General features: G+C 50.5%; 1 protein-coding gene across 1 annotated transcript in view; it reads right to left on the bottom strand.

Moving 5' to 3' along the window:
* Positions 1–207: 207 nt before the first annotated feature.
* Positions 208–14,282, bottom strand: part of LOC138301987 (prestin-like) — a 175,527-nt gene continuing 161,452 nt past the window's right edge. Inside the window, exon 7 of the mRNA XM_069242418.1 lies at positions 208–444. Within this exon, the coding sequence (XP_069098519.1) occupies positions 346–444 (99 nt within the window). The 3' untranslated portion in view covers positions 208–345. The remainder of the gene's footprint in view (positions 445–14,282) is intronic.

Genomic DNA, 14,282 nt, shown 5'->3' with positions numbered 1-14,282 from the left:
ACGGGACATGAGAAAATCCATTGTGTGCAAAGGAGATGAGAAGGACGTACTGACCAGCCGCGTCTCAGGAGGGACGTTGCTTACCAAATTACCTGACCGCATATGCAGTCGGAGGGACTGGTTTTGAGTTGACAAGAGAGGGGGGTGAAGCGAGGCAACGGGTAGTAGTAGTCAGCAGGGATTCTCTTGCATGACTTGTTTCTCAAAGGCTTGCAACACTGGTGAGCAGCGGAAAACATATATGTAGGCGAAACGTGTCAACCAATCCAATGATAACCAAGGCACAAGAAGGTGTATGTATTAGAGTACCATAACGGACCCCTTTTTGCCCACTGCCCTCCTCACTCACCCGTCCCGATAATAAAAACAAACAGCCAAACACCCACTTACCCGCTGTTGTCCTTTTCCCGAGGTACTGGGAGTCCGCCAATACATCGTGCATCCCTATGAAGAGCAAGAAGAAGAACAGAGGAAACAAAACCCAACTCTTAACCCCATTCCTGAGGCTAAATACAGAAAGACAATAAAAAAAAAAAATAATAAGATGAAAACGGGACTCAATACAATAAGAGCCACTGAATAAGCTCTGGAAAGAAGACACCATTGTTTCCTGGTCATTTCCCTGCCACCTAATAACGACCTCGGCACACAAACGTAAGTAACTTGTTCATCTCATAGTGACTTCTAGTTGCAGATTCCTTACCTTTGAATACATACCTAAGCAATACCATCCTCGGTGGTGAGATGAGAACAAAGATCAGACTAAAAAGTCCTGCAGGACCAAATGGCCAAAGTAGCTGTCTCTGCGCACCTGACTGCCCAGGCAGTAGTGTTTGTTGAACGTGTGCAGGGATGCCCACATTGCTGCCTGGCAGATGTCCAGGACCAGAACTCTGCGTACCAACGCTGTGGTTGTAGCAGTCGCCCTGGTGGAAATTAGCACGCAAACCCTCAGGGGGCTGCTTCTTTCCCAAAGTGTAGCACATCTTGATGCAGAGGACTACTGTAGGAAAATGGCTCCTTGTTGCAGCTACCCCTCCCCCCCCCCACTTTTTGCCTGTTATTCATGCTGACTTGACTGAGAGTGTGCTGGGACCCTGCTAACCAGGCCCCAGCACCAGTGTTCTTTCACTAAAAATGTACCATTGTTTCCACAATTGGCACACCCCTGGCACACAGATAAGTCCCTTGTAAAATGTACCAGTGGTATCAAGGGCCCTGTGACCAGGGAAGGTCCCTAAGGGCTGCAACATGTGTTGTGCCACCCTAAGGGACCTCTCACTTAACACATGCACACTGCCATTGCAGACTGTCTGTGTTGGTGGGGAGAAAAAGGTAAAGTCGACATGGCAGACCCCTCAGGATGCCACGCACACAAAATTGTGCCTTTGGCGTAGGTAAGTCACCCCTCTAGCAGGCCTTAAAGCCCTAAGGCAGGATGCACTATACCACAGGTGAGGGCATAGCTGCATGAGCAATATGCCCCTACAGTGTCTAAGTCCATTCTTAGACATTGTAAGTACAGTATAGCCATATTAAGTATATCGTCTGGGAGTTTGTAAAAATGAACTCCTTAGCAGTTCGATAATGGCTATACTGAATACTGGGAAGTTGGGTATCAAACTTCTGAGAATAATAAACCTACACTAATGTCAGTGCTGGATTTATAAAAAATGCACACAGAGGGCATCTTAGAGATGGCCCCCTGTATTTTACCCAATCCTTCAGTGCAGGACTGACTGGTCTGGGCCAGCCTGACACAGAGAGACGAGTTTCTGGCCGCATGGGGTGAGAGCCTTTGTGCTCTCTGAGGCCTGAAAAAAAGCCTGCACTGGGTGGAGGTGCTTCACACCTCCCCCTGCAGGAACTGTAACACCTAGCAGTGAGCCTCAAATGCTCAGGCTTCGTGTTACAATGCCCCAGGGCACTCCAGCTAGTGGAGATGCTCGCACCCAAGACACACCCCCACTTTCAGCCGCAAATCTGGGGAGATAATGAGAAAAACATGGAGGAGTCACCCCCTCAGCCAGGTCCAACCCTAAGGTGACCAGAGCTGAAGTAACCCCCTCCTTGGAAAATACTCCATCTTATTTTGAAGGATTTAGCCCAAATAGGGATAGGGATGTGCTCCCCTCCCCAAAGGGAGGGAGCCCAAGGAGGGTGTAGCCACCCTCAGGGACAGTAGCCAGTGGCTACTGCCCTCCAGCCCTAACACACATCTAAATTTAGTATTTAGGGGCGACCCTGAACCCAGGAAATCAGATTCCTGACGACCTCATAAAAGGAAGAAGAAGGACTGCTTAGCGGAACCCCCAGCAGAGAAGGAAAGGAGACAACAACTGACTTGGCCCCAACTCTACCAGCCTGTCTCCTGCTCCAAAGAGCCTGCAGAAGAAAAGTGACGCGTCCTGCAGGTCCAGCACTCTCTGAAAAATCTCCAGAGGACTGCCTTCATCACAAAGGATCAAGAACTCACGTGGACAGCGGCCCTGTCCAAAGAAGAACAGATGAAGACACCTCTTCTGAAGGACTTCTCCTCACTCCAGAAGCGTGAGTCCCCGCCACTCCGCACCCAACGCCCCTGGACCATGTCCTGAGAAACCAATGGCCCAGCGAGGATCCCCAGGTGACTCTGATGACCTGTCCACCCTGGGCTAACCTCCCTGTACCCCCACGACGACGCCTGCAGAGGGAATCCCGAGGACCCCCCCCGACCGCTACTGCCTGGAAAGAAGAAACCCGACACCTGGAAGAATCACTGTACCCGCAGCCCCCAGGCTTGTGTAGAACCAACCACCGGTGCAGCAGTGACCAGCACATGGCACTCGCCCTTGCCCAGTTGGTGGCTGGCCCGTGAAGCCCCCCTGTGCCCTGCCTGCAATGTCTGAGGGACCCAGGGTCCATCCATTGATTTACAAGTCCGACACCTTGTATGCCCACTGCACCCGGCCACCCCTGTCCCGCGAAAGGTGTGCTTTGTGTGCTTTGTGTGCCTACTTGGGACCCCCCAGTGCTCTACTAAACTCCCCTGGTCTGCTCCCCGAGGACGCAGGTACTTACCTGCCAGCAGACTAGAACCAGAACACCCCCTGTCTCCATAGGTGCCTATGCTATTTGGGCCCCTATTTGACCGCTGTACCTGACCAGCCCTCTGTTGCTGGTGCTGGGTGTTTGGGTTGACTTGAGCTCCCAACAGTGGGCTACCTATGCCTCAGAGACTGAACTTGTAAGTGCTTTATTTACCGTATTAACCAACCTGTAATTACCTCCCCCAGGAACTGTTGAATTTTGCACTGTCCACTTTTAAAATAGCTTATTGCCATTTTATGCCAAACTGTGTACATTACTGTTTTGATTCAAAGTCCTATCTATACCTAGGCAAAGTACCTTACATTTAATGTACTTACCTGCAATCTGAATCTTGTGGTTCTAAAATAAATTAAGAAAATAATATTTTTCTATATAAACACCTATTGGCCTGGAGTTGTCATTGAGTGTGTGTTCTCATTTATTGCCTGTGTGTGTACAACAAATGCTTAACTCTACCCTCTGATAAGCCTAACTGCTCGACCTCACTACCACAAATAGAGCATTAGTATTATCTATTATTCCATCTGTCAAGGCTCCTGAGGAACCCCTGGACTCTGTGCACACTATGGGGGTCATTACATCATTGGCTGTAAAAGCACCCACACAAGTCCGCCACACCAAAGGTCAGTGATAAACTGGCAATAACAAAACCTCCACCGTCACGCCATCAGGAATACGCCCACACTATCACGACCCACGAATCCACGCAGCGGTCTTTCAACCGCGGTATTCCATTGGTGGTACACACCGTCGCGCTCAAAATATACACAGATTTACAAAACACAACCACATTGGACAATTCCAAATACACACACCTTATACACATACACACACCACTCCCACACATCCAATACAATATAAAACACACACCCACGTCACCCACAAACCCTTACGACCACAATTTTCGACTGAGGGCCAGAGAGAGACACCACCATCTACAAACTAGCATCCACAGGCACTCAATACCTTCACTCACGCAACATCCACGCACCTCACACAACACACCTCTAAATATCACCCCACATATCACAACACACACCACCCCACACATCACCCACACCACATCATGGCACCGCAAAGACACCCCAGGTTCTCTGAGGAGGAGCTCAGGGTCATGGTGGAGGAAATCATCCGGAAAGACCACAACTATTCGGATCACAGGTGCAGCACACCACCATAGCTAGGAAGATGGAGCTATGGCGAAGAATCGTGGACATGGTCAACGCAGTGGGACAGCATCCAAGAATACTGGATGACATCAGGAAGAGGTGGAATGACCTACGGGGGAAGGTGCGTTCCGTGGTCTCAAGACACCACATCGCAGCTCAGAGGACTGGCGGCGGACCCCCACAACTAACAACATGGGAGGAGCAGGTCTTGGCTATACTGCATCCTGAGGGCCTCGCAGAAGTAGCTGGAGGAATGGACTCTGGTAATGCAAATCTTAACTATTACATCACCCACCCACCTGCATGCTATCACATACCCCCACCCTCGCCCGCACCCCCATCACTCCAACTCCTCACGTATGTCCCAATATCACAAACCACACATCCCAAACTCAAGCCCTGCATGCAACACCAAAGCATGGACACCCATCACCAATGCATGGCCACTACACATACCCATACACCCCCCTAAACCATTATCACACAAGGTCCTACACAGGAATGCAAGCACTGGGGTACACGGTCACCCACCCATTGCACACCATGGCACACACAGATTCAATAATCATGCCTTTACACCCCTGCAGGACCCCTATCCAACGTCACCAGACAGGAGGGTCTAGATTTGTCCACTCCACCCACAGAAGGGCCCACAGTGATGACAGCAGCTCTGTCCAACTGGATCAAGATGACCAGCCCGGCCCATCTGGGACCTCAGGACAGTCGGTTCCCCTCACATTGGCACAGGCCACTACAGAGCTTGCCCCCTCTGGAAACACCAGCGCAGCACCCACCCAGCAGGCCCATACCTCTGTCCCCAGGACACGTCAATCAGCAGTGTGTCCACCACTACAGGGAACCCAGGCTAACCCACCACCCCAACAACACCAGGGACCTGGGGGCAGTGGTAGTGGGCACACGGTTCAGGGAACAGAGGCACAGGAACATAGGGGAACGGGAGGGCTGCTGTGCGACAGGGGGAGGACAGGCCCAGGGAACCCACTCTCCACGAGGCCCTCTCCAACATCATGGGAGCCTACCACCATTCCCAGAGACGATGGCAACAGTACTGGCCAAGTTTCAGGAGACCCAGCGGCTGCAGGAGGAACAGTATTTGGGCTTCAGGGAGGAACTCAAATCCATCAATTCTACCCTGGGCACCATTGTAGGGGTGCTGAAGGAACTCGTGAACACCAGTAGGGACACCAGGAGGGACACTGTGGCACAACAAGGGGCCCCTAACGCTAGCCTTGATGATGAACTGCCCACCACCTCTGCTAGTGGACAGGAGGCACCGCCACAAGACCACCACACCAGCACCCCACCCCCTGCAGATGGAGAACCACCCCGCAAACGGTCCCTGAGATCCAGGACAAAGACAGAGAACAATGCCAAGACCCCCGCCAAGAAATGAGACCACCCTGATTGTCATCCTTCTGTCCTTCTGTCCCACTTTGTCACCCTGTCCATACTTAGACTGCCCCAGCTCCACTTCCTATGCCCCTTTGGACAATGCACCTATGAGACTAATAGACTGGACTCTGCCATGGACATTCCTCTACCGTCAGCCCTGACCATTTTACAACCCCATCCACTATTGAGCACTTAAATAAACACCCTTAAATCAAAAAACAATCTGGAGTCAGTCTGTGCTTTCGAAAATGTGTATTTGCAATTACAGTAGCAAAATGCTATGTCAAATGTAATGTCAACATACCTATGTCACACAGCACTAGTCCATGCGTAAACAAAGCAGATGTCACACAGTGGGACCCACATCTGTGAAATCGTAAGGGAAAGTGACAACTCAGTGACCATACACTGGGTAAAAAAGACAGACAGATGAGAGGTAGTAGAATTAAATCTGATGTAGCAGGCTGTGTTGTCTTCTTACCTGTGTCTCACTGGAAGTATTGCAGGATCACTGTATTCCTGTTGTCTATGTCCTTTTCTTCAGCTTCCTCGTCTTCACTGTCCACAGGCTCCACAGCTGCCACAACACCTCAATCTGGACCATCCTCCTGCAGAAAAGGCACCTGTCGTCGCAAAGCCAGAGCACGGACAGTCCCCCACCTGTAAAGCATAAAAAGTTGGCCAGTGCCCGGCGGGAGAGGGGAAAGAAATCAGCCACAAAAGCCGCTCCCAGGGGTACAGTTGGGGGTGTGGAGACAGCTGGGCCACCATCCAAGGTGGGGAAGGGGCACAGTAAAACCAGTAAGTCTGGGAAGATCTGCACGGCAGACAAGACCGTCACCATCCCCGCTGCCCAGGACATCGCCGCCACCATCCCCGCTGCCCAGGACACCGCCACCACCATCCCCGCTGCCCAAGACACCGCCGCCAGCAGCACCGCTGCCCAGGACACCGCCGCAACCATCCCCGCTGCCCAGGACACCGCCGCCAGCAGCACCGTTGCCCAAGACACCGCCGCCAGCTGCACCGCTGCCCAGGACACCGCCGCAGCAGCACCGCAGGCCAGTGAGCGCCAATGATTCCGAGGCTGCCACGAGCAGGACGAAGCACTCTGGGCACAAAACCCCCTCCAGAACCAGTGGAGAAAGGCATCCACTACCTCTGTCCTTGGCAGGATGAAGCACTCTGGGCACAAAGCCCCCTCCAGAACCAGTGGAGAAAGGCATCCATTACCTCAGTCCTTGGCAGGATGAATCACTCTGGCAACAAAGCCCCCTCCAGAACCAGTGGAGTATCACATCCACTACCTCAGTCCTTGGCAGGATGAAGCACTCTGGGCACAAAGCCCCCTCCAGAACCAGTGGAGAAAGGCATCCACTACCTCTGTCCTTGGCAGGATGAAGCACTCTGGGCACAAAGCCCCTTCCAGAACCAGTGGAGTATCACATCCACTACCTCAGTCCTTGGCAGGATGAAGCACTCTGGGCAAAATGCCCCCTCCAGAACCAGTGGAGAAAGGCATCTATTACCTCTGTCCTTGGCAGGATGAAGCACTCTGGGCACAAAGCTCCCTCCAGAATCCAGTGGAGAATGTTATCCACTTGAGAGACTGTGGCTTTGCACTCCCCAGGGCATAGCAGTGGGCAAACCACCCACTGGAGAGACTTGAGAGACTGTGGCTTTGCACTCCCCAGGATATAGCAGTGGGCAAACCACCCACTGGAGAGACTTGAGAGACTGTGGCTTTGTACTCCCCAGGATATAGCAGTGGGCAACCCACCCACTGGAGAGACTTGAGAGACTGTGGTTTTGTACTCCCCAGGATATAGCAGTGGGCAACCCACCCACTGGAGAGACTTGAGAGACTGTGGCGCTGCACTCCCCAGGATATAGCGGTGGGCAACCCACCCACTGGAGAGACTTGAGAGACTGTGGCTTTGCACTCCCCAGGATACATCAATGGGCATGGAGCCCCCTTGTGGATCTGGCGTCGTGCACTCATCCGGCTGAGGTGCCACCCCTTCCCTTCCCCCTGAGGTGCCTGTTTTATTTCTATTTGATGCCCCAGCAGTGTTCTCTCTGTCTTGTTCGGGTATTGAGTGTGGGCCTCGCCCATGCCTTTTGGGCCCAGTGGTCCACGGACTATGATAGTGGAATACCTTGGACTTGTATTCTTGGTGTATATATTTGTTTATAGTATGAATATCTTAATCTATGTATATATTTTTGGTTAATGTCTTCGTATATATTACAATCATTCGACTCATTTCCTTTTGTCCTTGCATTCTTCCATGGGGGGGTGGGGGGTGTAACTGTGATGTATCATGATGTATTGGTGTGTGTGTTGTCGTGGGTGAGGGTGGGCGTGGGGGTTTTGCATGTTGCGTGTGTGTGTCACTGTTTTTTCCCTCCCCCCCTCCCCTGTGTCATAGGTGCAGTACTCACCGTGGTCTTCGCCGCCGGCGTTCGTGCTCCTGGTAGAGGAGCAGGAAGATAAGAGCTGGAAGAATCTGAAGTTCCTGTTCCATGGCGTCCTGGTTCCTCATGGGATGTGTAGAGGTGAGCGTTTTCCCTTCCAAGTCCTGTTTCCGCCGTGTTTTTGTTCGCAGTGAATCCGCCCCGGAAAAGGTGGCGGATTGGTGGCTTGCAATAATGTGGGCGGTACATTGTCCTCCGGTTGTCTGTTGGTGGTTACCGCCGCAGTGTTTGTTTGTACCGCCTTGGCGGTCGGAGTGTTAAAGTGGCTGTCTATGTTGGCGGTTTCCGCCACAGTCGTAATTCAATTTTTTTCCGCAGGCCTGTTGGCGGTTTTACCGCCGCTCTAACACCGACCGCCAGGGTTGTAATGACCACCTATATCTCATTTTGATATAGTATATGCAGAGCCAACTTCCTACAACTACCCATGGAGAGATGGTTTGCTTCTGCACCGCCTGTCCTTTCTTCACACCCACATAACCTATAAAGAGTTGATGGTCCATCCAGAAATCTTTTGTACGACAGAGGTACATGAGAAGGGTGTGTGGGTGCATAAAAAGTAAGGAAAGGGATGGATTGGCCTACATGAAAGGGCGTGACCAATTTAGGGAGAAAGGAGGCCCTGGTATGAAGCACCACTTTGTCAGGATGGACAGATAGAAATGGTGGCTTTGAAGAAAGAGCTTGAAGCTCACTCACTCTGCGAGCTGGGGTGATGGCAATAAGGAAAGCGTTTTTCAGTGTGAGGAGCCGCAATGGACAATTTTGTAGTTCCTCAAAAGGAGCACACTTTAAGGTAGGTAAGTACCAGGTTCAAATCCCACTGCAGCATTATGAACAGGGTAGGTGGGAATGCGTGAGTCCCTTAAGAAACCTCCAAACAATGGGAGATTTGAATAAGGAGGTTTGATCTGGCAGTCTAAGGAAGGCAGAGATGGCAGAGAGGTAGCCTTTAAGGGTGCTCAAAGCAGAACCCTCCTGGGCAAGAGAGAGGATGAACAGTAGAACCTCAGACAGAGGTGCAGAAAGGGGATCAACATTGTGCCCAGTACGGAGCTACCAGGATGACTTGGACCAGGTTTTTCTTGTTCTTCTTCAGAACTCTGGACAGAAGTGGTATTGGTGGAAAGGAGTACAGAGCTGAAACATTTTGCCGAGCGAGTGCCGTCTTGGAAACTGCAATGTGCATGACAGCTGACATTGTGCGTTCTCTGCAGAGGCGAACAGATCTAACCAAGGCTCTCCCCACGGCTGAAAGATACCTTGCGCCACCTCCAGATGGAGATGCCATTCCTGATCGACCATGTATGGATGGCTGAGATCATCTGCTCTTGCGGTCAGAGAGCCCACCAGATGTTGAACCACCAGGGATATGCTCTGATGTTCCAGCTAGGTCCAGAGGCGCAGAGCCTCTTGACAAAGTGTCCATGACCCCACTCCGCCCTGCTTGTTGCAGTACTACATGGCGGTGGTGTTGTACGTGAACACCTGTACTACTTTCCCTTGGAGAGAAGGAAGCTATTGCTTTCAATGCAAGCCTAATCGCCCTCAGCTCCAGAAGGTTAATGTGGAGCCTAGACTCTGATCTCTGCCTCTCCCATGTGGTTGCTGTAGGAGGCTGGCTAATGTCATGGTGAACACCTATGGTGTGGCACCCTGTACTGAATCCAGGCAACCCTTAGTGATAGAGGAGGAATATAAAGCACATGCAATGCCACAGTAGTCAGACAGTAAATCACTCACAAGAAAGAACAACACAAGTGTTGCAAAAATAAAGGATACTTTATTACAGCACTACTACTAACCTGACATTGGTATATCTCCCTTTGGAGATATTACACACAATATTTACAGAGAATAATAATCAGAAATAGCATGCAAATACACAGGGCCCTAGGGGAGGGCCAAACCATTTCCTAAAAAAGTGGAATGTGAAATAGTGACTTTAGCCAAGGTAAGTGTGGTAGTTAGCTTGGGTCTGGGGACAGTTAGGAACAGCAGACGTAAGTGCAGTAAGTGACCCCAGGAACCAGGAGTAAGGTAACTATCCACCTAGTTGCCCCATAGACTAGCACAGAGAGTAGTGGCTGGAGTTTGTAGAATTCAGTACTCTTGCCAGTGGACCCCAAGAAAACCAACATGCAAGAAGATGGCTGGAGAGTGCCCCCACATCAGGATGCCCAGACAACAGGAATACGTACACCAGAGACCCGGATGCAGAGGGAAGAAGGGGCTCTCTCTGAAGACTGTGGATGCCTCAGATTGTCCAGCTGCTCTTATGACCCGTGGACCAGGCCAATGGATTATGGACATGGAGGACCTGAAAAGGAAGGGGACAGAGTCCAGAACTCTTGGAGGTGCCCAGGTGGTGCTGGTGGCAATGCCCACCCTCCTGATGAAGTTCCTGCAAGTTTTTGAGAGAGGAAGTCCAGCTGCAGGGGTCCAGAAGCTTCAGAAGATCCCAGGAGCCACCTAAGAGCTGTCCCTCGACAGCTGCCGGATTGCAGGAGAGTCAGTAGCCAGCCAGGTCACCAAAAAGCACTGGCAAATGCAAATAGGATCAGAAGAAGAGTTTGCAAAGTTATGGGGATCTGCAAGGTTCAGGAGACTCTACCCAGGAGGGGGAGTCAGAGCTAGCCCTCAGCACACAGGAAGGCCAACACAAGTCAATAGAGACCCACAAGCGCTGAACACAGGGAGTCACAAGGAGGTCTTACCAGCCCAGAAAAGTACTTTATTAGGGCAACACAAATACTAGAATACTAATAGGCAGTCCCCCAACTGGAGGTAAGTGAACACACCATTATATACCCGTTAGCAATCAGAAAAGAGCATAAAAAGAAATAAGCATTGGCAAAAGTAATAGAAAATAGTGAGGGCCCTAAGGGAGGGCCAAACCATATACTAAGAAAGTGGAATGCAAGATAAAGTCCACCACCCAAGGATGTAGAATTGTTAGAGGGGAGCTGGAGGAACTAGGAACCCAAGAGGAGAGTAATAGAGTGACCAGGAGAGGAGAGTTAAGTACCTGGTTTTCCCCAAACCCAGCAGGAGGACAAAGCCTGAAGAACCCTTTGGAAGAGGAGCAAACAAGTCTTGGTAGCTGCAAGAGTCATAGTGCGGAGGGGTACTGTCCTGCAAGGAGAGGCAAGGGTTTACCGTCTCCCAAGTTGGATAGCTGGTAGAGAGGACCAAGTGGACCACTCCAGACCACCACCTGTGATGCAGGATCCAAGCAGTTCCGGAGGAGAGCAGATCCACACAGCCGGTCGCCATTGCAGTTGATGTCTGCAGATGTAGGGGAGAGACTCCTTCACTCCAAGGGAGATTTCTTCTTACTTCTTTGTGCACGCTATAGTCTCGTCGACCACAGAGGATGCACAGCTGGGGAAATGTGCAGTTGCTTGAAGGAGCCGTAGAAACAATGTTGCAAAGCGGAGACGTCGCTGAAATTGCAGATTGTTGGTTTCTGTAGAGTCCAGTTGCCGTTCAAATGGCCAGAAGATGAAGTAAAGGATGCAGAGGAGTTCTGTTGGAATCTTGCATGTCGAATCTGAGGACCCACCTACGAGGGAGACCATAAATAGCACAGGAAGAGGGGATTGGTCACCTAGCATGGTGACCACCTATCAGGAGTAGGCTGTAGGAGGCTGGCCTGGTTTGTAGTGGGTACCTCGAGTTTTTACACCTAATAACAGGTCCAGTTATCCCTTATTAGTGAAATGTAGTAGTGTTCTAGCAGCTTAGGCTGACAGAGGTAGCTATATCAGAGCAGCTTAGGCTGAACTAGGAGACATGCAAAGCTCCTGCAATACCACTTATAATTACACAGTACTTATACACAAGTAAAGACAATACTCAGTATTACCAAAAATAAAGGTAGTTTATTTGGGTGATGTAAGGAAATGCCTCCTTGGCATGGTTACCCCTGACTTTTTGCCTTTGCTGATGCCAAGTTATGATTTGAAAGTGTGCTGAGGCCTGCTAACCAGGCCCCAGCACCAGTGTTCTTTCCCTAAAACTGTACCTTTGCCTCCACAATTGGCACACCCTGGCATCCAGGTAAGTCCCTTGTAACTGGTACCCCTGGTACCAAGGGCCCTGATGCCAGGGAAGGTCTCTAAGGGCTGCAGCATGTCTTATGCCACCCTGGGGACCCCTCACTCAGCACAGACACACTGCATGCCAGCTTGTGTGTGCTGGTGGGAGAAAATGACTAAGTCGACATGGCACTCCCTCAGGGTGCCATGCCAACCTCACACTGCCTATGGCATAGATAAGTCACCCCTCTGGCAGACCTTACAGCCATAAGGCAGGATGCACTATACCACAGGTGAGGGCATAGGTGCATGAGCACTATGCCCCTACAGTGTCTAAGCAAAACCTTAGACATTGTAAGTGCAGGGTAGCCATAAGAGTATATGGTCTGGGAGTCTGTCAAACACGAACGCCACAGCACCATAATGGCTACACTGAAAACTGGGAAGTTTGGTATCAAACTTCTCAGCACAATAAATGCACACTGATGCCAGTGTACATTTTATTGTGAAATACACCCAGAGGGCATCTTAGAGATGCCCCCTGAAAACATAACCGACTTCCAGTGTGGGCTGACTAGTTTTGCCAGCCTGCCACACACCAGACATGTTGCTGGCCACATGGGGAGAGTGCCTTTGTCACTCTGTGGCTAGTAACAAAGCCTGTACTCTTAGGCCCAGGGGGACCCACAAGGGAACAGTTGTGGAAGGGGCAAGAAACATGTCCCTCTCTTGAAGGCCTTAGGCAGCAAGCTGCTGAAGAGACCAAAGGAAAAATCACTGGAACACATAGAGTCTATTGGGAAGATGGACTCCTCTACACTGAGGCAAGAGATCCCAAACCTGGTGCCACTAGGAGAGTGGTAGTGCCTCAGGAGTTTAGGGAGTTCATTCTAACCTTAGCTCATGATATTCCACTTGCTGGGCATTTGGGACAAACCAAGACGTGGGAAAGGTTAGTTAACCATTTCTATTGGCCCAACATGTCCCAGAAAGTAAAGGATTTTTGTGTCTCCTGTGCCACCTGTCAAGCCAGTGGTAAGACAGGTGGTCATCCAAGGGCCCCCCTCATTCCACTTCCAGTGGTGGGGGTCCCCTTTGAAAGAGTGGGTGTGGACATAGTGGGTCCACTTGAACCTCCCACAGCCTCAGGGAACCAATACATACTAGTAGGAGTGGATCATGCTACTAGATACCCTGAAGCAATTCCCCTTAGGTCCACTACTGTCCCTGCAGTAGCTAAAGCACTCATAGGTATCTTTACCAGAGTGGGATTTCCTAAGGAGGTGGTGTCTGACAGAGGTATCAATGTTGTAATTTAATAGCGATTAGATTAAGCATTAGCAGAAGACATCTTGTATCTTGTATTTAGCAACTATTGTGAACATTTGGCGGAATCCATTTTGTATTCATGGCAGCCATTTTCTCTGCCATGTGGTCGCCATGTGCTCTGTCCTACCTTTCTGTTAACTACTCTTGAAAATCTGTCTAGTGACAAGTTATATTTAGCATCTTCCACTTTCGCACATGCCCAGTAAGATTTGCAGCTGTTAGTAATCAGTAACAGACAGTAATGTGTCAACTAGTCCTTGAAACTGTTAGCCCCGCCTACCTGTCGACTGTGCATTTCCATATGACCTTACATGTATGTAAGTCTTGCTTCTATAATTGTACCACCTTCTTTTAGCCCCTGTGTGGGTATAAAAGGACCATGCTCTCTTAGTTCAGTGTGCTACTTCAAACATTACCGAAGGGTGCTGTTTGAACTGTAGTACCACCTCATGAGGTTTAATAAACTTTGTCTTTTATTTCAGTTTCTGTGCCAACTTCTTCCTATATGGTCTGAGGACTTTGTGCAGAGAAGGGTGAACCCCTTGCACCGACGGATTGGTTGCGATGAAGGATTGGGATCTCGCTGCGGACGATCAATGCCTGAGGAGACCCGAGTCTTGGCAACCACAGTGTTTTTTCCCTTCTTTCTGATTTGACCATCCAGGTGGCGCCGGTCCTCGACTGAGATCCTTTTTGTTTATTCATCATGCAGTGACCATTTGGTCGATTTTAGAACTTGGCAGTTGGAACCTGGACACCCTGT

This window comes from Pleurodeles waltl, chromosome 6 (assembly GCF_031143425.1).
Source record: "Pleurodeles waltl isolate 20211129_DDA chromosome 6, aPleWal1.hap1.20221129, whole genome shotgun sequence".
In the NCBI taxonomy this organism is placed as follows: domain Eukaryota; kingdom Metazoa; phylum Chordata; class Amphibia; order Caudata; family Salamandridae; genus Pleurodeles; species Pleurodeles waltl.
Note: the sequence above shows the minus strand (reverse complement) of the source record. Positions and strands in the feature narration are given on the sequence as shown.